Source organism: Cryptotermes secundus, unplaced genomic scaffold (assembly GCF_002891405.2).
Source record: "Cryptotermes secundus unplaced genomic scaffold, Csec_1.0 scaffold1224, whole genome shotgun sequence".
Lineage (NCBI taxonomy): Eukaryota > Metazoa > Arthropoda > Insecta > Blattodea > Kalotermitidae > Cryptotermes > Cryptotermes secundus.
In genome coordinates, this window is record NW_019731289.1 from 26911 (window position 1) to 52951 (window position 26041).

A 26041-nucleotide genomic window follows, 5' to 3' on the forward strand; every position below is an offset into this window, starting at 1 on the left:
TCAACTACCGGCGAGGGCAGTTGAGAGAGCACGGAAGGTCCCTATTTTCTCAATCGACCTAGGCCGGATTCTGTGGTCCTCTTCCCTAGTAGGCACGTCAAAACCCTATATCGAAACTGTGATCCATTTCTATAAAAGGGAAGTAACAACAACAGTGAAAAGCGTACAGTGATTAAAACATCAATTATTAAATGAAGAGTAGTTGAAAAATGCACAACACGTGGAACGATAGGAAAATGGGGGAAGAAAGACCTGCAAACCCCGCCAGTGGCAGTATCACTGGTATTCGGAACTCTGTAAGTAATTTAATTAAATTTAACGCTACACTTTTTATTAGTATATTCGTCGATTATGAGATTCAAAGACGTATTTTTTTTACTACTTTCCATCCTTAAAATTACATCTCAAAAATCTGCAGTCTGTGAACACAGATACCTCAAGCAGTTTACATACAAACGACTTCACTATTTAAGATTTGAGGCTTTCACGGCGGTGACTATGAAGAAAGCAGTCTTCTGGGATTTGGCACCGTGTATAAGTGGTGTTAACCGACGTTTCGGAGGAACGTATCGCCTCCATCTTCAGGGTAGAAGAAAAAGTATAAGAAATCTGCAAGCGACAAGACCGTGAGAACGGTAAACCGTCTTGTCGCTTGCAGATTTCTTATACTTTTTCTTCTACCCTGAAGATGGAGGCGATACGTTCCTCCGAAACGTCGGTTAACACCACTTATACACGGTGCCAAATCCCAGAAGACTGCTTTCTTCATCGACTTCACTATTTTTTGTAACCGAACTCAGAAAACTTGCGCTGGATTGAGAAGTTAAGGCCCAATGGCAAAGCAACTCGGTAAGTACCTAGTTCAAATATCGGCCAGGGTATGGGCAACCCTGAGCTGTTACGTGGTTTCTCCAGGTGAATGTCGAGATAAATTATATCCAGATACGCAACTGCTCTTGGCTTCCACATGCCACTCCAATTATGTAATATAATTATAATCATTTTTATATAAAGTAGATTCTAAAGGGCTCTGACGATGGTGTATAATACTCAGAATTCCTTGGTTTTTAGATTTTGTCCATCGTCCGGTATTCAGAAAATAGTAAATAACATTTCAGAAACTGGATCTGTTTCCATCCTCAGGTGAGGCGGGGGAGACACGTACACTGGTGGGTCCCTTAGAAAGAGCTAACCTCAACTGAGGTGAGTCACTGAGGTTAGCTCTAAGAGACCCAACAGAGGTGTCTTCCTCCCTCACCTGAGGACGGAAACAGATCCAGTTTCCTAAACGTTGTGTTTTCTGTTTCTAGAATACCCGACGATGGCCAAAAACCCCAGTAATTCTTAGCCTTATTTAAAGGTACATAATTTCTGTAGTGTGAACTATGAAAAAAGAATCATTCCAATGCGTACAAATTGTGAACGGCTGATTTCAGCCTGATGTATGCCTGCATTTTTAGTATTTAACTGGTTACAAAGACTGAAGGCGCAGTCTTATCACAACGAGTCCTTTTATGTCTGTGAAACAAGCTCTCACGTAAGTCAAATTCTGATTTTTAAGGAATCAAATATTCACCAAATAGCAATTCCTCGACATATACAAATTTTACCGTCAACGCAACAATTGTTTATTAACGTATACAGCACTCTATGTTTCGACCGTAACGGGCCATCCTCAGGCGCTGCAAGTCTCACACACTGCAATGCTAGCATTCCTATTTATATACATATGGTTCAAAAAAGTTACTTTCTATATATATCAATTTCTCGACTGGACTAGACCAGACCAGACTAGACTAGATTAGAAACTGATTAAACAGTAAAAACAACAATTAGGTTAAAATTTAACAATTGTGTTAAAACTAAATCTAAAATTGATTTTAACCTGTTATTTTTACTGTTTAATCACATGTCTGAGTCTTGTTTGAATCAATGCCTAGTCTAGTCTAGTTGATGAACTGAATATATATAGAAAGCAACCTTTTATGAACCATATGTATATAAATAGGAATCCTAGCGTTGCAGTTCAGTGGTTGAATGTGTGAGACTTGCAGCGCCTGATGGCACGTTTGGGTCGAAACATGTAGTGCTATATATTGTCACGTGTTGGGTGTATAACGCGACAAATAATTTTACGCCGTCTTGGATATAGCGAATTTATTGAACACTCGCTCTTACAGTCACACAATTACTGCCATCGGCAGTATCACAAATACTTCTCCTGCTGTTACTGCCATGCACGCCATACAGCCCGGCTCGGCGACTGCTAGATTGAAACTGGCAGGTTAATCGGTACTCACTAGTAACTCACTCACCCGTAACTGGCTCAATACTCACTCACTACTGAATAGTGTTCGCTGCTCCTTATTTAGCCTCGGCACGGACAACACAGAAAACAGTTACGTGACAGGTACCGCTGTTGCCTGACGCCGGCTTTACAGGTGTTGCTAGCAACGCTGTCGGGAGTTGTTTACGGCTGGGTAGTAACCGCGGTATCCCTTGGTAACATCACCGCGGCAATGGTTGCCTGACACAGTTGCTCCTCTGTTTACCGAGCGCTGCGTGATAATGGAAGGGTTGGGGGTATGTGACGTCACTCGCTAGACCGCAGAGTTCACGTGACCCCTACTTCCCGTTGCGCCATCCACCTCACAATATGTTAATAAATAATCGTTGCGTTGACTGTACAATTTGTATATGTTGGCTGTATATACGGAACAGGAAATTCCTCACTTTTATGAGTTCTCATATACGACCTGACGGGGACAAATCCACTGGCATACAATTTATTCCATCTTTCAAATGAACTGTAGTTTATTATCAAAACAGCCAACTTCTTTGTTGCGGAAGCTCAAAAGGGTCGTCCAACCAGTATCGTCACTACACCGAGTGAGTTATACCGCCTTCTCTGTGTTCGACAATTATGCAAAAGGTGCCTAATGATCTATGCACTCAGACTCAAACACAATGAGTTGAAGAAAAAAAGCAGTAAAATTTTACAGCCTAAGGGCATCGACAAAGTTAGCTAGGTTTTTTATTGCTAGTGGGGTAGGACTAAGTCCCTTGTACTGCGGAAAGTTCTGGCCTATTGTACTAGCCCCAGATGATAGGTGAGGGTGACTGCGGAGCAATTGGTGGAATGATGATTGGCAGGGGAAACCGAAGTACTCGGAGAAAAACCTGCCCCAGCGCCAATTTGTCGACCACAAATCCCGCTTTACCAGACCCGGGATCGAACCCGGGCCGCCGCGGTGGGAAACCAGCGACTAACCGCTTGAGTCATGGCGCGGCCAAGTTAGCTAGGTTAGTTTCATTCGAAATCTGTAGGAAAGGTTCCATTTTGGCCGCTCGCTGTTTTAACTCGAATTCGGCTTGGCTTTGCTCAGTCTCCAAGGTCAAAGACCGAGTAATAATGATGAAATTTGACAATTAGGTAGCAGAATACTAAAACCACAAATCTGGGCAAATGATTAGACTTTGCTCCAACATCCCGAGGTTCAGAACCGAAAAATAAAAACACAGAATAGAACAGCTGTGGTTTCGCACAGAAATTTATGAATAGCGATTCGGCAATAAAAATTCACGGCATATAATCCACTTATTCCATGGATAGGAGTCATTTTTACAGTGGGAGTGTCATTCAGCTGGTGAAGAAATTCACTGCCTTTCATGGAAACCAAAGAATCATACATCGTATCATTACCGTGTTCCTAAACAACGTGAATCCAATTCACATCTCACACCCTACTTCTTTAAGACCGATTTCAATATTATTATTCTTCCATCTATGCCTGGGTCTCTTCCTTCAGGTTTTCTGACTATATATTCTCTGAGTGCACTAAAATCCCAACTTCTGTCATTGTATGTCCCGATAGGATTCCTGTCTGGCAGAACCCGGTAAGTCGTCTTCTGGTAGAAAATGCAGTAACCAAAGAAAATAAATTATCTCAAAAGGTAGACAACTGATCAATTAGTATTCTTCAGTGACATTCGTCAGTTTGACGATATTCTTTACAGGGCTGTACTTTACCCAATCTAACCTGTTCTGGGCAACCCTGGTAAGAGCGCAATATGAATGAATCTCACGTTTCGTGCCATGACGTCTCGGCACTAGCTGGAAGTGAGTGGTCAGCTTCACACCCCGGGGAAGTGTCCCCGGTACCCATTGAATAGGAGGTTGGCTGGGTCTCAGAGCCGGTCTGGACGACATGGAGAAGTGAAAATCCTTACACCCATTGGGACTCGAACTCCAACCCCTTGGTCGTCCAGCCCACAGCCAGTCGCTATACCGACTGTGCTATCGCGGCTATCAATCCGACGTTTTATCCCGGAATTTGCCTAGGACGGCTGAAGAAAACCACAAATGCCTTCAGTCAGTTTACGAGGTTTCAGGACTGAGTTTTTAAGACGGGATCTCCCGAACAAGAAGCAAAGAGTGCTATCCAGTCGACAGCGATACTCGGTACGAAGTTCGACGCGGAAAACTACTCCAAACGACATTTATAGGACACCGCTTTCGATCCCCTGTCCCCATGCATCACTACCTTCCTTCTCGTATGTGGTTAACTGAGAAAACACAATTATGGCCACTCCAAAGAGACTAAGCTGCTTAGTGAACTGTTTATCAGTGTCTATTTATCACCAAGTCTTATTTCTTCAGCATTTCAATCCCACGCTCCTTCCAGTATATGAAGCTTCCTGTTCCATGTTCTTTTTTTTTTGTGTATGAAAGCCTGCAGCTACCCACACGTTTAGCTAAACTTGCATGTGCAAAACTGCATTAAGGACGCTTTCACAAGCTTCGATATTATCAACATCGGTGCGACTATTTCGTTCAGTTGTTGAAATATGTTTTCTGAAGAGTAAGAACAGATTTCACTTACTATAACTTAACTTACTTCACCGTAATTCTTAACCTCTTTTGACAGGTGTCCCGTTTTTTGCCTACCTTCCTTATTCTGAAAAAAAAAAGTAAGCTTGTGTGAAGATCTTGTTACCGGTGTGTGTCTGTATATGCAGCCCTCCCCGAAGAAGTGTGAAAGCCTGAACCGATATTTATGAAAACTTGGTATGTACGTCATGCCACCTGAGGACATTTCAACGGTGTACTTCATAAATCCCTCTAATCAGTAATACCAAGACTGAGGCCTCTCGCACTGTTGAGTAAAACCCCTTAGTATTACCTGAACGCCTGTACCAATCTTCATGAATCTTGATTTGTATATCATGCTATCTGCGGTCATCTCAAAGCCGTACTTCATAAATCCGTCCCTCATTGATACCAACACTGCAGCATGTCAGTTTGTTAATACTGTTTGAATGCCTGAACCGATCGTCGTGAAACTTGGTGTATATTGCACAAACTGAAGTCATCCCAAAAACGTAGTTCATAAATCCCACCAATCAGTAATACCAACACTGCATTGTTTTACTGCCTTTATTGCGCATACGTAAGTTCTTTCTGCTTGTCGTATCAAATATTCAGACTAAAGTTCAAGCAGGCGATTACGTCTTCCCAGAACTTGTTAGAATGCTACTTTAACCGACCTTGGTTATAAATGATATAATATTGTACATACATATCAAAAAATCGCATCTATATTCTGCTCACAAAATGAAAATAGTAGGAAGGCTTTCCTTGTTCTGTGTGCCATGCACACAAACTGTTTGCCAAAAATCACAAAAGTAATCGGTAGTCTACAGGGCAGGATAACCTATAGCAATATACTTAAATCTTCCAGGAATTCAACTTAAAACATTTTCCAAAATCCTCACAGGGGTATGCAATGCTATTCCGTGTGCCAAAGAGTGAGCAAAATTTTTCCTTTATGTCCTCGTGTACCGCACAAAAACCACCTTACTTATATTCCTTTCGCCTCTAGGATTTTAGTTTTGGAGTTCATCAGCTTTTGATAGACTAAAGGAATTCTGCAGCTGAAAACGTTTGAGAAACAGTGACCCGGAACGGAGAACTTATGATACGTGGGGTTCTCACGTCGGTGACTATAAGGAACATTGTCTTCTTGGATGTAACGTCATGTAGTCTGGTAGAAATTGAGAGAAGTTTCGAAGGAATTTGCTGCCGTCATCTTCAGGGTATAAAAGTATCGGTACCCAGAAGATGCAGGCAGCAATGTTCTCCGAAACTTCCTCGGTAAACGTTTACTAGATTACACGATGTCACCATGATAGTAAACTCAGTACTCTGACTTCGAACTTCCACTGACAAGTAAAAACCCTTCGAACAGCAAACATATATATATTTACACAGGCCTGTACTTAACCTGATTTTACTTCGTGAACAAAAATTTTAAAAATCGACGAAAAATCCAGCTAATTTCAAATCATCTTCCATTGCATCCAAATGTGTTAGTGCTAACAGAAAGAGGTGCATTATATTACACGCCATTAGGCCACAAGCACTTCGTTGTGGGGCAACCCGCATGGCCATGACATCATCTGCTATTCACTAAGTATGTCAAACAAGGGGAAATTTCGCCGCCTACGTCACATAACTTTGACGTCATAATACTCGAACATCTACCTCGCAGTAGAGTACATTCGCCTGTTATTAAATTCCTCTCGGCTGTATTCGTGACCACGTGGCAGGCAACTCTCACTCATAGCTTTGTTTCAGAACGCTAATCTCACAATCCGAGTGCTACTGCAACACAACCGAAAACAAGGCCGAAACCATTCCCATGCTTTTCTTTGGATTATCCTCTGTATGCTGAAATTCATTCTGCAATTTCAGACACGTGACAACACTTCACGATTTCTTAAAAGTCCACGGTAAATTCATTACACTAATATGACGGTTAACATTGTCCATGCCAGGCTAGAACGTGGTTCGTTGATTAGCATTGAAGTCTGGTATTCAAAGGGCCCTGCGTTCGATCCGAAATATCATCACTGCCTTTGAAATGGACTAATTGTCCTGCATATAACACGTAGGCAGGGACCGCAGAGAAAACACGGTTACTCTGTTGCTGTATCCAATCTTGCGCGCTCAGCCATTGGCGTGGGCCGCGCTGAAAACACCGCTTTCCAGCCAGGCAATGGGCGCGCTGGCCGTTGCCTAGCAACGGCCGTCTCTTCTTTGTTTCGCGGTCGTTGCCTACCAACGGGTCTATACGCCACCACAGAATAAAGCACATTTGGCTTTATTTTTGTAAACTTATCCTGATAATTTACTCATATAAGTTCAATGTTTTCAATTAAGGGGAACAAGGTAACAATTTCTCTCTTTTCATTCTGTAGTATTCTACACAAAAAAATAGCATGAAATTTCTCTTTATTTTAGCCTTGTATGTGCTTCAGATTTGGGGAGGAACATCTTTTCCACCAAAGGACCATAGTAGGAGAAATATATTTTATGTTTCTCACAATGTTTTTAATAAATTGTTACCTTTTTCTTCTCAACGATTCAGTTATTTATTAGAACTCGACAAAGTACTGTAGTATATGAAACACCGAATGTTATAATATCATTTAATGAGGCTTTATCAACGGCACGCATAATTCACGTCGAATGACAGAAAAAATTACATGCGCGGGTAACTAGGAAGGAGTTTGAAATAAGCAGTCGTGACCAGCTTCATGGTCCTTTCCGAGCAACCTTACTACAATTAATGGTAACTCCACCTCTGTGCTTAGGACCATGCCGTGAAGGCAGGGAGGTGGTGTGGAGGCAAGTTTAATGAATCCTTCACGAACCCTTGATGTACGGAGGTGAATGGATCTGACTGTCCGCGCCTCCTGGTAAAGTATCAGCCCCCCCCCCCGACGCCATTCTCGGACAGCAGACAACACTCAAAACTAAGTGATAATATATAATTCTGGATACCGGCCACTTACAAAGGTCGCTTATTCGAAGACACGTATTACATTTTATGTAGGCCTACAGCTTACAGCATATGTAAAAAAAAAAAAAGGTAAAACGAAAAGCTATCCCTGTAACAGGCCGTGGAGGCTCATAGGGTTGTGAGGGGTCGAAGCTGCCACATTTTCTCTAGACAACTGACTCACAGATGTAGGTAAGGTTGTCAGCCTTAAGCGCCAACCGTCATTTACCCCCAGGAAGATTTCTGGTACTCATTTCTGTTAGAGGCTGAGTCGATCCCAGGACCATAGTCCGCCTGGAAGGATCAGGTAAATTGAAAAATGTAATTATCTCGTCGGCATTCGAACCCGCGACCTTCCGGCTTGTATCATAGTGCCTCAACCAACTACGCTACCACATGCCCCCGACAGCATGTGTTCTAAAAATGACTTAAGAAAACGCAAACGTAACTGGAGTACGTAACACACATCATAAAAATGAGAGATTCATAAAGGAATTCAGTCGGAAAATCTGAAAGGAAGGGACCACTTACGAAAGCTAGGACTATGATATAATACTAAACTTAATCTTCAAGAAAAAGGTAAATGAGAATGGATTAGTCTGACTCAGGAGACCGGTGACAGGCACTTACGAACACGGTAATGAATCTTAGCGTTCCATAAAAGACAGATAATTTCTTTAGCAGGCGAGCTATTATCTTTCAAGAATTCTGCACTACAGAGTTAGTTAAATCAGATGTTAAATGACAGTAGCAAGTCGTTTATGAAACCACTATAATAAAGAGACGAAACAGCGACCAATTTTTTATCATTTGATGAACAGCATCAACTACAGGCCACGGAAACCCCGACAATAATTTACACTCACCCTGTACTTAATAACTCCGCTTGTGTGGCAAAAGCAGCGTAAATACCACTTGATCGTCACTATCATCTCAGCTAGTAACTCAGAACAGACATGCAGTGCGGAATCCCATGACCTGAATGCTGAGAACGTCAATAAAGTCTCTAGACAGTCTGTCTATGGAAGTATGCGTAATCTTCTCCTTTTGAATCCGCCGAGTTCTCTGCACGCAGTGCGAGAAATTGACATACTGAGGGAGGTGTGTCTATCCGTACGACAGATATGGATAAAATTCAGCATATGACAGGGCACTCGTAAGTTTTATTTTGAATTCCGCTGATAATGAGAAAGGCATATATTTGTTCATTCACTTTCCACCTTACTAAAATTTCGAAAAATCGTGGATGCAAATCAAACAGCAACTGTAAAATCCGCGAGTTCATATTCCCACTCACTCACTGACGGAGCTGAGTCTTTCTTCAGATGCTGCCAATTGTGCAGCTATTCAAGAAACTTCCAGCATTTTATGGAACCCGAAGTTTCATTACCGTGTTCACAAGAGCCCTCCAGCGGTTCCTATCCTGAGCCAGATCAATCCAATCCATATCATCTCATCCTATCCTCTGAGATCCATCTTATTATTGTCCACCCCCCTATGCCTTGGTCTTCACAGTGGCCTCCTTCCTCCCGGCTTTCCCACCAGTATCCTAATGCATTTCTCCTCTCCTCTCGTGCCACACGCCCTTCCCAGCCCATCCTCCTTAAGTTGATCATTCTAATTATACTTGGAGAAGCGTACAAATTATGAGGCTTCACCTTCCCATACGCAGTTCAACTTTTCTCATTCTAATATCACAAATACTCCAAACAAAATATTACAAGCAATAAATAGCCAAACCCCTAAATGGAAAAGGACAGCGATACAACCCTCTGGAACGTTATCCGAACAAGAGCAGTATTTCTTTGGCCACAAGTTATAAAAAGTTTGCCTCCTAACATAGTCCTTCATATTCCTAATCATGAAGTAAACTGACCCAACACCTCGTATTACCGTCAGTATCAGGAAGGGAACTGTTTCGCATGTAAGTCCTTAACACTGCAGAAGTCATATTTCGTGGCATAAGAAATGTGATGAACTTGAATGGTGAATCTGGAATGATAATAAAGGATAAACTGAGCTGGAAGGTCAGAGGAAATTCGACAATCATGTCATTTTCTGCTTATGTAAACTACTGTCTTCGAGGCAAGATTCAAACTGGGTACCTGCGTACAGAACAGAGTACAGCATTCGATAATCCTTAAGGTATTAGCCGATATCGATAAACTGATATGATGGATACAGGTGGAAATATTCGATTTCGATTCGTCGCATCGATACATCGATGAATTTCTTGGTAGCTCTACTTCCATATTCGAAAGTACTAAAAGCCAAACCATCCCTTGCAAAAAAAAAAAGGGGGGGGGGTTTCGGCTAATTATTCAGAAGGAAAAAATATATGAATGAATAACCATGACTCTACTCGATGCAAAAATTGAAAGTTCTAATTAGAACTAAGGAGCAGGCCCACACTGTAATATGTATTTCAGTGTTGCAATTTTTAATAAAAGCGAAGGCAATTTGCAATGCTTAATATAGACTTTTTTTCTGTGGTACTACAGCCCCAGTTTGGGCCTAGGCCTACCTCCATGAAACCCTCCGTTTCACTTCGGTTTACTAGATCTTACACGTACGGTAGGACTCCTTGGACGAGTGATCAGCTCGTCGCAAGGCCTCTACCTGTAGACAAACACAGAAAAACGCACACAAACATCCATGCCCTGAGTGGGATTCGAACCCACGATCTCGGTTTCCGAGCGAGCGAAGACAGTTCATGCCTTAGACCGCTCGGCTACCGTGACCGGCAGTGTATAAGAATAATATATAAGAATTCAGTTCGTACCTCACAGGAAACAGATCCGAACCCACGATCCCGGCTTCCGAGCGAGCGAAGACAGTTCATGCCTTAGACCGCTCGGCTACCGTGACCGGCAGTGTATAAGAATAATATATAAGAATTCAGTTCGTACCTCACAGGAAACAGATCTGAACCCACGATCCCGGCTTCCGAGCGAGCGAAGACAGTACATGCCTTAGTCCGCTCGGCTACCGTGACCGGCTAATATAGACTTTAATCAGGCAAATAAGCAATTTAAATAGTTCCAACCCGACAAAATAATTCGATGTCGTCTGCGTCCCAGGTTAACCTCATTCAAACGTCTTTTTCTTATTTTTACACATCACGATGCCGTAAGGAGTTACAAAGAAGGTGAAAGTTTTCCACTGCAAGTGTGAACCGGATATTAACAATCCTGTTCTGATCACTCTCAATAAGCCGTGGCACTGCGAGCCACACCTCTCGTGTACTTCGCTCCGCAATCATTACATTCTACCGGATATCATATCTCGACTGTCGTATTTATTCGGAAACCCAGGCTCTAACCTGTTGCTGGGGAATCCCAGTCGTTTTCCTAGGTGCTCTGGATGGGCGTTTCTCTACAAGTTGCAACACGGACCTGAATCTTCAGATCACACACTTTATACGAAATTTGTGAACGTAATTCAACCGATTTCGACAGAAAAACTGAAGGAAACTTACCACTTATATCTATATGAAGGACAGTAAAATATGTCTCAAGGAACTACTACGGTGTAAAGGTGTTTAAGAAAAGAACATTAAATGACGGTGTTTGAGAACAGGGTGATCAAAATATTTGAATCCACGACAGAGGAAATTATAGAGGCTGGAGAAAACTGCGTACTGAGGTGCTTCATTAACTGTTCTCACCACCAAATATCGTTACGATAAACACATTAAAGATGATGCGATGGACGCAACATGTAGCATGCATGGGCGCTGAGAAATGCATATGGCATTTTTGTCAAAATAGCTCAAGGGAAGAGACCATGTAATACACCTTTATTTTGACTTGACAATACTGAATTGGATATTAAACTCTTTACGCCGTCATGGACTGGATTCTTCTCGGCCAGGAAAGAGACCAGCGGTGAGTTATTGTGAACATGGTAATGAACCTTTACAAGCAAACAAATAAACTCTGTGGCTTGTAGTCCGCAAGCGAACTATACCGACCGAGCGACCGCCGCTTGAAAGCGAAGTTAGTGTCAACTTTTGCGGACAGAGGCTGTCACGTGGTCAGCGCAACGGATCTCCACGAACATTAGTCTCGGTTTTCTAGACAGGAGCCGCTATTTATCTGAAATAACTCCTCAATTATCCTCACTAGGTTGAGTGTACCCCGTTTCAGACCCACTACTACTCAGAAAATCTGGTAGCGCCGGGAATCCAACCCGGGACCTCTGGATCTCTAGGCACTAAGACCACAGAGGCGGTAATGAACCTTTGGGTTCCATAATGACGGAGAATCCATAAGCAGCTGCTCGACTCTTGGTTGTCAAGGACACTGGTTCATGAAGTCGGTTACATTCAATGGCTGGATAAGCACGGAACTTTCACACTCCCGCGTGTCTACAAGTTTTGATCGTGTACTGCGGTATGCACAGTACTCATTTTACACACGACTAAAAAGGTGAATTCTAAGAGCGAACGCATAAAAGGAAAGTATTACGGACATACCGTATCCCACAGACGAAATACGAATTTACACGTAAAGTACGCTAATTACAAGTGATATTTTAATGTATAGCTGAATCTTCAGTGCATGGTTGCTAAACATTGCCTATACCCAACAGGTATATAGTAATTCTGTGTGATGTGTCACTTCCGAGAGAAAAGGTAAAGAGAAATACCAAACGCTCCTGTCAGACTGCAGACAGTCAAGTATATCTGTATTCAAGGGATAAAACAGTCAATTCGGAATACCTCTGGCACATTGATGTGGCTTCCGAGAAGCTCAGAGACGGTGCAATCAACGTTAATTAACGGTGAACTAATTGCTGTGATGTATCAGCTACTATTTCGGTAATCTTTAATAAAATTTTATACCGAAACCTATGCAACTGGCCATGGACTGGACGACCAAGGGGTCGCAGTTCCGAGTCCCAGTGGGGGCAGGAATTTTCACTTCTCCATGTCGTCCAGACCTGCTCTGGGGTCCACCCAGCCTCCCGTCCAATTGGTATAGGGGGCTCTTTCCCCGGTGGTAAAGCGGCCGGGGCTTGAAGCTGACCATTTACCACCAACAAATGCCGAGGTCAAGAAAACGTGGATCTATACATCCATTCCCACATACGCCTTCATGGCGTAGTGCTTAATTAGTTAAGCACAGGGACAACTTTACACTTACTTCTTCTGAAACCTACAACCTGTACTTTCATTTTTCTTCTAAATGTTTCTGACAGTGCTCTAAAAGAGGCGATGGACAAGGTCTGCAGGAAACAAAAAATTATTCTTATTTGAAACTAAACGGCCAAAGACTTCTTTATTTAGCTAGCTAAACAATGGCCAAAACTATGCAATACCTTCGATTCTGATACAATTCACACAAGTGAACAAAAAATACACACATACACACCAGCAGCGACGAGCCTTCGTGAGAAATTTTGTGAAACTGGCCTTCATGCATATCAATTTCCAAGGTGAACCCGGTGATCACAATAGGCCACGGAAACAAAAACGACGAAAAGTCTGCCCCAAGTTGGTTATTTAACGACGATGCCTGTATCGAGACTGTACAGTGTCAATGATAGGATGATTATCAATGTGGAGTGGTAGAAGGAATGAGAATTGGCAGAGGAAACCGAATAGGATAAAACCTGTCCCGGTGCCATCTTCTCCACTGTAAAACCCAAATGACATGACCATGAGCCAGGATTTAAGCCGGCCGCCACTGTGGGATTTACCTTCAATTTTCATTAAGGTTTGGACGCCTAATTACTCTGTTCTATTCTGGTAATAAACCGAATACATTCCGGAAAGAAATCAGCGAACTTCTTATAAATTTTTCGGTTTTAGTTACTTTTAACTTGCCTTTCATTCTGGTATAATAAAGCGGACACAACGACAGCATGGCCGCTTTGGCTCGTTTTCCTTTAACAAAGAACTATTTGTATCCTGCATATGCTGCCTGAACACAATTACTCAGTCCCTGGATTTCCCAGTATCTGGGGTCATTATCAGAATTGCTAACAGACTGGATTACATAACTGTAATTAAAAACGCGCCAAAAACGACTTCACATTTGAATGGTGGCAAAATGTGAGGAAATGCCGCTCAATTTCTTTTCCAAGCAACTTCAAATCATATCTTTGCTTCTGTGTTTCTGTCCTTCACTTTATGCTAACATACGCCTGTCTAGCCTCGATTCTACCATGATTTTACACTTCACTCCCCTAACCCAACTGAAGGACTCCACTAACTTTGTTTACAGACCAGGTATCAGCAACCGAATTCAAATGCATACCTTGGTGACCCTGGAAGGGATTTGGGAGCCACAAAGAACTCAAAAATATTCTTAATAATTTTTATGTTTGCTGATGATCCCAAAGCACATGGTAATTTATGTCATAAGAGCCGCATCTCTGTCCAGTGCCCAGGAATTCTCAATGTTTACACTGTATTTATATATGACATGATGAGGCGTTATGTTTTTAAATAATTCTGATATTTCCTATGTAAATATATTTATTATCTGTTGCTTTTTTTTGTGAGATTGTGTGTGCCATAATATTATTTTAAGCCCCTCTTGACATGGGGAAAAAAACAACATGCACAGCTATCTGTAATCTAATTAATCCAATTCATGCCTTTTTTTTCATTTTGGCAGATTTATGTGCAAGCTGATACCAATTGTAAGCTTCTCCTGTTGGCTTGGCATCCAAATAAGCTTAGAAAACCCGGTTACAGACTTTGACAGCCTTGTCAAAACAGTATGGACAACAAAAATGCCAAGATCTAAAAATTTCTCTCAATTATCTTTCAATTTTGTGGATATTTAATGAAATTTGTTTAAAATCCAGTTACTCATTCTAGTGAAATACTATCTTTCTTCAGAGCCTATATTCTAAATGCATCAAGCTCAGGCTGCAGCTTAAGAAAAACACTATCACCCTGCCCCCTTGAGAGAAACCCACGACAAATGTGCCTACCTACTCCACACATAGAGATGGAAAGGGGCACGATATTTTGTAGGGGCCCTCCCTTCCCTGTACGTAGTGCGTTCAAGTTCTAAGGTCTACGATTTTTTTCCTCACACAATAATCATACAACAATTTGAAACTTCTGTCACTTTTCAACGTAATCTTCCTGCAGCTGTATACATTTTTCACAACATCGACGCCATCATTCCATGGCCGCTGCGAACGCTTCTGTGGGAGTCTGTTCTGACCACTGGAAAATCGCTGATGCAATTGGGGCACAACTGGTAAATGTGCGACCTCGGAGAGTGTCTTTCATCGTTGGGAAAAGCCAAAAATCGCTAGGAGCCAGGCCAGGTGAGTAGAGGCATGAGAAAGCACTTCAAGGTTGTTTTCGCGAAGAAACTGCTGCGTCACGTACGCCCGATGTGCTGGTGCATTGTCATGGTGAAAGAGCACACGTGCAGCCTTTTCCAGCCGTTTTTCTCACAGTGCTGGAAGGAGCTTGTTCTTCAAAACTCTTGGTAGGATGCACCAGTCACCGTAGTGCCCTTTGGAACGCAATGAGTAAGGATTACACCATCGCTGTCCCAAAACATGGCCACCATCATTTTTTCAGTACCGGCGCTTACCCGAAAATTTTTTGGTGGCGGTGAGTCTGTGTGCTTCCATTGGGCTGACTGGCACTTCGTTTCAGGATTGAAAAATGGCATCCATGTCTCATCCATTGTCACAACTGATGAAAAGAAAGTCCCATTCATGCCTTCATCACGTGTCAACATCGCCTGGCAAATTGCCATGCGCGCAGCCTTGTGGTCGTCAGCCAGCATTCGTGGCACTCACCTGGAGGACACTTTCCGCATTCGCAGGTCTTCATGCAGGATCGTGTGCACAGATCCCATGGATATGCCAATTTTGGAGGCGATGTTTTCCGCACTCAATCGGTGATCCTCCAAAATAACTTTCTGAACTCGCTTGACCATGCTGTCAGACCGGCTGGTGCGAGGCTGAGATTGTTTTGGTTCGTTGTCACACGACGTTCGGCCTTCTTTGAACTGTCGCACCCACGAACGCACATTTTTCACATTCATGACACCATCACCACATGTCTCACTCAACTGGCGATGAATTTCAATGGGTGTTGCACCACGCAAGTGGAGAAAACGAATGATTACTCGCTGTTCTTGTAACGAAAACGTTGCCATTTTAGATATCAAAAACATTCCTCACTCTCCCCGCCACCACTAGAGTTTTGTGTGCCGTACAGTGCTGCTATCTCTGTCACGCATTCACAAAGAGTGCACACGTATTTTAAACTAAACTGCATGTGTCTATCTGCTCCCAGTCCTGACAAAAAATTGGAGACATTAGAACTTGAACACCCATATATCCCTCTCCATCACATGGCTTACTTTTTCACCCTGGAGATGGAGTCTGCAGATTCCTCCAAAGCTCTGGTACCCAATCTACCAGTTACACAACTTAACATTCCAGAAGAACACAAATCCAATTCAGCTACCTGCAATTTACTTCATATGCACCAACATTCACTCCGTGTATATACTAGTATTTATATACACAAAGGTACATTATTACTTGTAGGCGAAAGATGGGATTGCAAGTTTGCCAACAAACCTCACCAACTGGCACATACCAAGACCCTCACTCTGGTGTGCAGACTCATGCTGTCCATGCCATATATCCAGTGAACATTCCAAGTGGCCAGGTCATCAACAATATCGAGGCTCAACTTCCTCTCAAGCGTCCAGTTCAAGCAACACAAGCACACAGGTACAATCTGCTTCATACTACAGTCAGAAATAAGGAACTGCGGTATTCAGTAATTACAAAAGTTTACGTCTGACTACAGCTTCATAAAAGAATGTTCTTTTCTGCAGAAGTTCACAACCCAATGCACAAAAACGTGATCCTGTTTTAGTATTGGGCTGTTGATATAAAACACCTTCAGAGCTTTCAAAAGCCTAAATATAACAGAAATGGCATTTAATATTTCTCAGTCAATGGCTGTACATGTAAGATTTGAGGTTTTCATGGCGGTGACTATGAAGAAAGCAGTCTTCTGGGATGTGGCACCATGTAAATGTGGTGTTAACCGACGTTTCGGAGGAACGTATCGCCTCCATCTTCAGAGTAGAAAGAAGAATAAGAAAATCCAAACACAAAGAAGCGAGAACAGGTGCAAACAGAATAATGTTGGAAAATGTCTCTACGCATGCAGATTTTCTTATTTTTCCTTCAACCCTGAAGATGGAAGCGATACGTTCCTCAGAAACGTCGGTTAACACCACATCTACATGGTGCCACATCCCAGAAGACTGCTTTCTTCAATGGCTGTACAGTTCTCACTAAACCATAATTTTTAAAGAAATAATTATAAAAGCATTAAACATAGTTCATATAAGGGGACCTAATCTACTGAATTACATGTATTGTAATGAATGACACTGGAGACAGTGTACTCCATAATGCAGTACATAAAACTCCCATTGGCATTCTATGCAGTTAAGTGAGCTTATCTGGTTTGCTTATAAATCAACATTTCAGCAAAATACAAATGTATTAGATAAGGAAGGAAATTCATATTTCAACAGCATTATAATGCACAATACTGAATTAGAGCAACTTCTGTGAAATGATTTACAGGACAGATGGAAATGTTCACTTACAGACTCATAAAAATTATGAAGAAAGCAGTCTTCTGGGATTTGGCACCGTGTATATGTGGTGTTAACCGATGTTTCGGAGGAACGTATCGCCCCCATCTTCAGGGTAGAAGCTTTACCGTNCATAAAAATTAGGTTCTGCAAATGGTTGCAAAATGACTAACATTACACACAGATCACTCATACTGAACTAACTCTGAAAGGATGAGTCCTTCTTGAGAAGCCGCCATTTCTGCAACTACTCAAGAGCTTCCAAATATTTTCTTTAACCCAAAGGTTATTACCATGTTCACAAGAGCCCTCCACTGGTCCATATCCTGAGCCAGATCAATCCACTCCATACCACCCCATCCTATATGTGTAAGAACCATTTTAATCTTATCTGCCCACCTATGTCTTTGTCTTCCTAATGGTCTCTCTCCTTCTGGCTTTCCCACCTATATGCATTCCCCGTCTCAATTTGTACTACATGCCCTGACAGTCTCATCCTCCTTGCCTTGATCATTCCATACTTGGCGAACAGTACAAGTTATGAGGCTCCTCAACAAGCAATTTTCTCCAGCCTCCTACTATGTCATCCCTCTTTAATCCAAATATTCTCCTCAGCATCCTCTCTCACACTGAATTTAAAAAGAAATATCATTAACAGTTTATGATATATCAGATAAAGCTCATTTATGACCTCACATACAGATGCTTTTATAAGTGGTCAATATGGCTAAAAATCAAACTTTCCAGTTCATATAACTCTCATGCTGAATTTCTAAGAAATTTCATTAACCATTTATGATATATATGTAAAAGTTTATTTATGATCTCATGTAGAGTAGGATCTGTAAATGATCTGTGTGGTTAAAAATCTGAATTTCCCAACAACCTCTCAATGCCATATAAAAGTCACCAGTGTCAAATTAAAAAATCAACATTTGCAACAGTTCAGGCACATAATCGATCACAAACAGTCATGACCTAACATAATGCATCATTTCTTCTATTTTGAAAACAACACCAGAAAATTGAAACTTTATTGGTGGGATCCTACCTCTCTGCCCTCAATGATCTGGAACATTCTGTGTCCCTCTGTGCAAAGATTTCATTTGTAGCCTCAAACTTTACACAGAAATCACTTTTCTATCTTGTGTTACACTGCATCATATAATCACAAAAGGCCAAGATGCCCAAAGGTCCACACACACTTGAAGTATCGTACAATGACTCTGAAGTTCTCTTTAACACATAGTGAATGTCTTACTAATTATTTCCTTTAAGACTCTCATGTTATAGTCTGAGAATATGGACTGTTATGAGATCCTTTTTCTGTGTCTGCAGTGAACCTCTAATCTGGCTTACTTCTCACAGAAATATTCACAAACAGCACAGAGTATTATCATTTTTATGGATGTGAACTGAAATAGCACTGCTCTTGCTGAAGTGAGTTTCATGACATTTAGTTACTGCAGCTCTTGTACAGTATATGACAGCTCTGATTCATTATCAATTACCATTTTATGCACTGATAAGTCATCCTTCACAATTGGTCTGGTATGGTTGGTATATAATAAAAACTTTACATCTTTTGAGAAGTCCTCCTATGTATTTTAAAAATGCCCAAATATACTGTTAAACATATCAGTTAAACAGACTGCAATGTTCACTGATATGAACAAATGTGGGAGATAACAATTAACTTTAAATCACTTTATGTTCCACACATCAGATAATTTGTCCTGAAAATTCCGATAAGCTGTACTGAAAAAACTACCTTCTGAGATGTGACATCAGGTAGTCCAGTAGAAGTTTTTTGATGTTTTGAAGGAATATTAATGTACTTTTATTAGACTACATGGCACCACATCCCACATGATAGTACTCTTTGTGTTCACCATGAGAACCTCGCATCTCAGAGCTATATGAGATTGTGCTCAGTGTCTGGGTATGGGAGGGGAATAACTTAAATTTGTTACACATCCAATTTGGTTTAAAAAATTTAAGTTTTCTCTATTTTGCTGAAATTTCCTAACATTTAGTTACCAAATTCCACATTTCCTCTCTTCATTCTGCATGGCATTTGCACCATTAAGCATAACCTTGGTAAAGAAGAAGCAATTTATGATAGCAGCAATAACCAGAAACCTCACGACCATTTCTGCCGTTTCAGAGTGGTGCATCTGGATCCCTTCTACTCACAGCAGCTAATCTCGCTGCCCTGAGATATGAACCCACGATAAAATGTCCAGAGACACAGTCAATTGCATCTTCTACCCACTTCACTGTTGTGAATGGAATAACAAGAACCAAAATGCAACCCTTGCCAACATGCTGCTGCCAGTCACATCAACTCACAACTCTAGTCTTCACTATGTCCATTATTTTCCTCATAGCAATAATCATAGCTGTTATTTACTTGGAAAGTAAGTACAACAGTAAGCAACACACAGCATTATGTGGATATCAGACAAATGAGATAAATTAGAAATATATATACAGGGTGTCCCAGGAGGAATGGACCAAACTTCGGGAGGGTGTTCCTTATGTTAAAGTACGCCGATATAACCCAAAACACCTATGTCCAAAGTTGAACGGTTATGGAGATAATGGCCAGAGAAGTGTCAAACTTTGACCGGCGTTGCACACTTGTTGATTACAAAATACATATTAAAACTGGCAGGAATATGTTGATTCTGTAATGTTAATAATGTACGTAACATCAAACTAACTTGTGAGTGACATGAAGCCATAAAAGTGAAGTACAAAATACTCGCTCGCCATGTCATAATTGTCCTTANGACATAGGTGTTTGGGGTTATATCGGCATACTTTAACATAAGGAACACCCTCCCGAAGTTTGGTCCATTCCTCCTGGGACACCCTGTATAATGGATGAATGTAGCATGAATGGTGAAACAATACACTCTAAATGTATAAAGAGGACAACAGTGCAATGGATTAGACAGAAAAACAAGGAAAGGTGTACTCTTACTGACAGCACACATATTTTTAAAATAAATTATTTGCAACTCTGGATATTTCATTGACTATTATGTTCATACAGTGCAGATACAAATCTATTTTCACAGCCAGAGGAGACAGCACTCTTTCTCCATCACTGTCAAAAAGAAGTCAATGAAATTAGCAGAAAATTTACTTAAAAGCTGTAGTCTCTGAATGAAATTGATAACAGAATTCAATTCAAATATAAATAGATCAACTGTTCACACTGCTTACACAGTCAGAAACTCTCCATCATACTGTGAAATTTTTTAATCTTGATTAAATCTATATTTTGTCATGCCCAATCATTTTGTATAATGAGCCATTTCTGAGATATCAATGAAGTCTGACTAGAGTATCATGTGAAGAAGGGATTATATATGATTGACATGAACCAAAATTAATTTTGGTCTGTAACCTTTAATGCAGTCCCCAACACCATACATCACCAAAATCCATTCAGGAATTTCAGAGATACCATGTCTGGAAAAAAAAACATCTTTGTGTGTGTTCACACTGTGCAAAGGCCACATGTCTGGCTGTTTATCCAGCCAGCCATTAATTCAATGCAGAGTAACTTAGGAAGGCAATGATAATGGGTCTGCTAACATCCATATAAAAACAGAGAGCCAATAACTGGGTTTAATGATGAATACACAAGTCTTCCTACAATAATATAGTGATGAGTAAAGACTATAGTTACAATCCACCAGTTTCAGTGTGACACTAAAAAGAGAAGGAAAGGAAGGCGGTTTAATATCAAAAGTAATTCATCTTTAATTAATTTTATTACAGTGAGATGGCGAGACATCGACTTATTGAGATGATGGGAACTTCCAAAATAAGATGAAACATGATTCAATGCCACACTAATATCTCCAGCCTGTCTCTGAAAGATTTCATGTGTATTTCACATATATCAAACGAGATTATTTCAAGGAACATTATGATGAAAGTGCACGTTTGAGATTCATACCACGGCTGTGATTTTATTCATAGAATATATGTGATGTAGTTCAGTGTGCATCTCACAATCCAAAAACAAACAAAGGTACAAAATTACAAGAGTACCTTCAAATGATCAACTGCAAGTGCAATCTGACAAGGAAGAGAATGTGACGCAAGAGCAGACTATAATACACCAAGTGAAGATTTACACTTTTGCAGAACACATGGATGGATCTGTTGAGAAGATACAGATTGTCAAGTACAAGTTAATCACAAAAATAACAGAGATCCTGTTATATAATTATTAAAATTTTGTTATTTGGTACAGTTCAAATACTTCTGCTAGTTACTACTGCAAAATGGTTTATAAACTATTTACTGTTTAAGTGTTGTTAATACTATTTATATAGATTATATGACATGTATGGATGTAAACATTCTTAGTAAAATATTTTAAAGCAAAGTAACCTGACTGGAATGACAATGGGAAAGAATGGTGTTAACCTTTATGGGACGGGCCATTTAAATTCCGGTAGTGGCAGCGGGACGGAGTTAATTTAAATGCCCGCCATTGTAGAGTAATAAAAATTGTAACCATGTTACTCAAAATGCTGTGATTTCTACAATTGTTGTGATAAACGAACGAAATAAACGCTACTTTTATCTAGAAAGTATATAGAATCAGATACTGTAATTTATAGATTTTAGAATCTGTAAAAATTGTTACATTGATTCCAAAAAAAAATGTTCACCAAATTTTGAGCGTCTGTCTACAAAAATGCATAAAGCTTCTGCACAAAACCTTCCTGCAGTATAAATGCATGCTTCTGACTCATGGTCTGACTGTGTTATCTGGAGGAGAGAGAATGTTTGTTTTCATTGCACATTCTCCAGTCAATGGGCTTCTTGGATACACAGTGTGGGCCAGTTCTTATCCTCTATCCACAAAGATATCTTGGAATATCACCTCATACCACTTGCTTCCACCTCCCTTCAGAATAAGCTGTAACGCATTCTGAATGGTGTGATTTACAGGCCTCTGAATTTCGACTCCTTCAATGCGAAAAGGGGCCATGGTGCACAGTTGAAATTGTGATGTTTTATAAGCGTTATGAATAGAGGACACCACTCGCCATCACTGCCTTACTTCCTGCTAATACGAGACTAAAACTGCATGTGCGCACTTCGCGTGGAAAACAGAGTTAATTATGCACAAAGTGCATGAATTGCGACGTCAGACTCTGCATTCAGTGACATGCAACATTCAGTTAGATGATGCAGGAGGGAAGACAGTCTACTTATAAAGCTGGTGTCCAAAAGTAATGTAAGTAGAACAAGAATTTCTACCCTACGCCTACCCTACATGTTGGGTAACTAAGTGCTAAAGTGGTGGAAGCATTATATGTCACATTGGACTGAAATAAACTTAATGGTAAACCTGTTAGTATGACGGACCAGAACGAAACAAATTAAATTTATCGATGGTAATAATTGTAAGAGACGAGGAAGAAGACGTAAGAAGATGCTGGATGACCTTGGGGACAGAAGAGGATATTCTCATTTAAAGGAGAAAGCGCTAGATCGCATTAAGTGGAGGAACTGTGTTGGAAGAGACTGTGGACCTGTCGTCCGACAGATTACTGATGAATGAATGAATAATTGTAAGGTGTGTAAGAGTGAGTGTCTAATAAAGATTCGCTAAATCCGAGACCCACGTAAAATTATTTGTCGCGTAACATACCCAACACGTGACAATATTAACAGCATCAGTATCAGTTCCTTACAGATTTAAATGACTCAACTTCATTGTTCTTTACGTCATGTACAGTCTGTAACCCTCTTTCATAGCCCCCCCACCAAGTTCCTTTACTGGCTTATGGCTGGTAAACACAGCCCGTCTTCCCCTTCACTTAACACATGTCAACAATGACATCTGGAAACAATTCTACCTGTAGCATCACTTTTCCCAATTTCCAGTGCTACTGTTAAGCCATCTGTCCTTTTCTTTCCTCAACTCCCACTTTGGACATTGAAGATGACAAAGTAAGAAAGTTTGTCTAGCCATACATAGGCACATTTGCAAAACTGTTGATTTTTCTTCATTACAGATTAAGAAAAATTAGGGAAGTAAATACTGTGTTATTTCTTTACTATCATCTTCATAAGGAAAACTCAAAATGGAGAATGAAGTCTACATTTCAACAGATGTCTAGAGAAGTACAATTCACCATGAATATCAAAAGGACAGGTGTTTCAAAGGGAGATATATTACGCATAGCAACATTGACACAAATAAACAATTTCTCATTCCTCAGCATGAAGAAGCTTACATTGCACAAAGTCTTATATCTTCCAAAGTGTCACTACTGACTAGTTTTAAACGCAGAGTTCAAAGCTATAAGTTACCCCATTCAACATAAATGATGTAATGGGTTTGCATTTAACTTTCTTTCAAATTCTAGATTAAATTTAGCCAATCTGATACAAAAGTGAAAGTCAAATTAAAATAAGTTTAAATCTTCCATTAACTGAAATATATATAGGACAATTATAAATTATGTGGCTGATAAGAAATCATTATATTTCTTAAACAGTTATAGATTCAAACAAGTAACAATTTGAAAACACAAGTAAATGCATTAAGTTTTCATTGGCAACACTGTTTGTAAGATACCAGCCACAAGTGGTGCTCCAATCACTATCAAACGAAAATTATGTCTCAGGTGCAACAAGCATAATGTTGCTTGTGGTTTCATGTGACATGTTTGGGGAAAATATTTCAATGGGACTTCAAAACAAAGCATGGTAATCAACTGACTAAAGCTGACTCATTCACAGGTTGGTATAAGATCTGTAAGAGTAAGAGCACTGGCATGCCACACATTAGCAAAGAAACTGCAGATCATATTCATGAAGCATTTGTGAGAAGTCCATAAAAGTCAGCTCTATGAGCCTGTAGAGAACTTCACCCAGTTAGAGGATGATTTCCTGGAGGAACTCCATTTCCAAAAGAATGAAACTTTGCCTCATTCCCATATGGCTGTGAGGGACTTCTGGACAAAAGCCTGCCAAAAGCTTGGAAGGAAAAGCAGGACCCATTCCTTTGCACCCTAGAAACCTGGACCTTAACTTCCACCTATGATGACGTGACACAGCAAGTATTCCATAGCTTCTGGTGCCACAGTCCCTCTGAGAGCAAATTTCACAGGCCACAGCCAACATCAATATGTGTCAGCTGTAACTTCATGAGTTACTATGCTGTTTAAACTTGTTTCATGTCTGTCTTTGTCACTGTCTTGAAGATACACTAATTTCTAGCCACCCAAATCATTTATAATAACCCCGCACTTAAAACAAGCAAAATATATGGTCCATGAAGGAATCCAATTCAAAAATTAGGTCAGCTCTTTTCCGTATACTTTCCATGGGAAAGGACTGAAGAAATGATAATGTAGTCACTTACCTCAATCTCTGATAATGTTTGTGTCCACCTACAGTTTGGAAGGTCACATCCATTGCCAGAATTGGGTTTCAACTTCTCCTTCTCTTTGGGATCCTCCTCTTCATCTGGGTCAGCTTTAGGGTCTCCTTCAGTTTCCTCAGATGATGTGACACTGGGTACATTTTCCGAACCTTCAGCTTTATCCTGGAACAGAAATGGAGTTTCAATTTTCCTCACATTTCTAAAACTATCACAACAGACTTTATGTAAAACATCTCCGAGCGCATACCACAACTTAAGTAGGCAACCTTACAAGAGCAAAGTGTGTCCAACAAAATCTCTGGAATGGTGATCTTCATCCCTATCATATTGTAGCATGCTGAGCCGTTAATGGGCAACGACGTCGAAGCAAACAATGAAACAACATTCGATGCTAGGCAACATATTTTTAATAAGTACATGCAGCATTTACTGGGTAATGTCTTTGCAAACAAACATGTTCTCATGGAATCGATAGAAAATACAACACTGAACAGTGTTTTCCACATGGTCCGTGCCAAGATGTTATAACCGAGACAAGTTTTAGTCACTTGTAAGGGAATGTTAAGAAGACACTTCGTCAGAACAGTTGAAGAATCCCCATTACTGTGAGAAACCGTTACCGGGAAACGGCTAGTGAAGACATTGCAGGCTGGAAAAGACTCAGCGTGTGCAGTAGTGATTTGCAAAGTGTGGAAATTAAAAATGGCACTATAATTTAAGTGTAGTCACAAGTCGTGTGTTAAAGCAGTCAATAAATCCAGTCACCAATCCAAAACACCATTCAGTCACTCATAACATATACACTGAAAACAGCAATTAGTGACTTTCTAATAATGATGTAATGTCACTATCTGATGATGTACGAGGGCAAATTGAAGTCTTTGCCCTTATGTATTTTCAGCCACAATAATACACATACAGGGAAATCAAAATACATGCAGGGTTCTAAGTATGAAGAAAGCAGTCTTCTGGGATTTGGCACCGTGTATATGTGGTGTTAACCGACGTTTCGGAGGAACGTATCGCCTCCATCTTCAGGGTAGAAGAAAAAATATAAGAAATCTGCAAAGCGAAGAGCCCGTGAGAACCGGTAAAAGCAGACTGCTTTTGTGTTGAGCACACCAGCCATCTCCCCTGACTGACAGCAGCGCAGT

At 40.7% G+C, this 26041-nt stretch overlaps 2 protein-coding genes across 3 annotated transcripts in view; one reads left to right on the forward strand and one right to left on the reverse strand.

Moving 5' to 3' along the window:
• LOC111866971 lies at positions 1-21339 on the forward strand. Its single transcript, XM_023856370.2, has 4 exons — positions 1-296; positions 16383-16571; positions 19623-19875; positions 21251-21339. The coding sequence occupies exons 1-4, from the start codon at positions 210-212 to the stop codon at positions 21280-21282; spliced, it is 561 nt and encodes a 186-aa protein (XP_023712138.1). The 5' UTR covers positions 1-209; the 3' UTR covers positions 21283-21339.
• Positions 20547-26041, reverse strand: part of LOC111866970 (nuclear migration protein nudC) — an 18359-nt gene continuing 12864 nt past the window's right edge. Inside the window, exons 4-5 of one of the 2 annotated variants that reach the window (XM_023856369.2) lie at positions 24867-25049; positions 20547-20570 (exon numbers count right to left, since the gene is read on the reverse strand). In XM_023856369.2, coding sequence (XP_023712137.1) covers positions 20568-20570; positions 24867-25049 — 186 coding nt within the window. In that variant the 3' untranslated portion in view covers positions 20547-20567. Of the gene's footprint in view, positions 20571-21553; positions 21638-24866; positions 25050-26041 lie in introns of those variants that run through there. The other variant, XM_023856368.2, reaches the window with a different exon arrangement.

Excerpts from the sequence above, each read along its gene's own strand:
- LOC111866971 (XM_023856370.2), top strand. The coding sequence starts at position 210 with ATGCACAACACGTGGAACGATAGGAAAATGGGGGAAGAAAGACCTGCA. Across the intron at positions 297-16,382 it reads TCACTGGTATTCGGAACTCT|GCGAAAGATGGGATTGCAAG; the intron begins GTAAGTAATTTA and ends TATTACTTGTAG. Across the intron at positions 19,876-21,250 it reads AGCTGTTATTTACTTGGAAA|TGAGATGGCGAGACATCGAC; the intron begins GTAAGTACAACA and ends ATTTTATTACAG.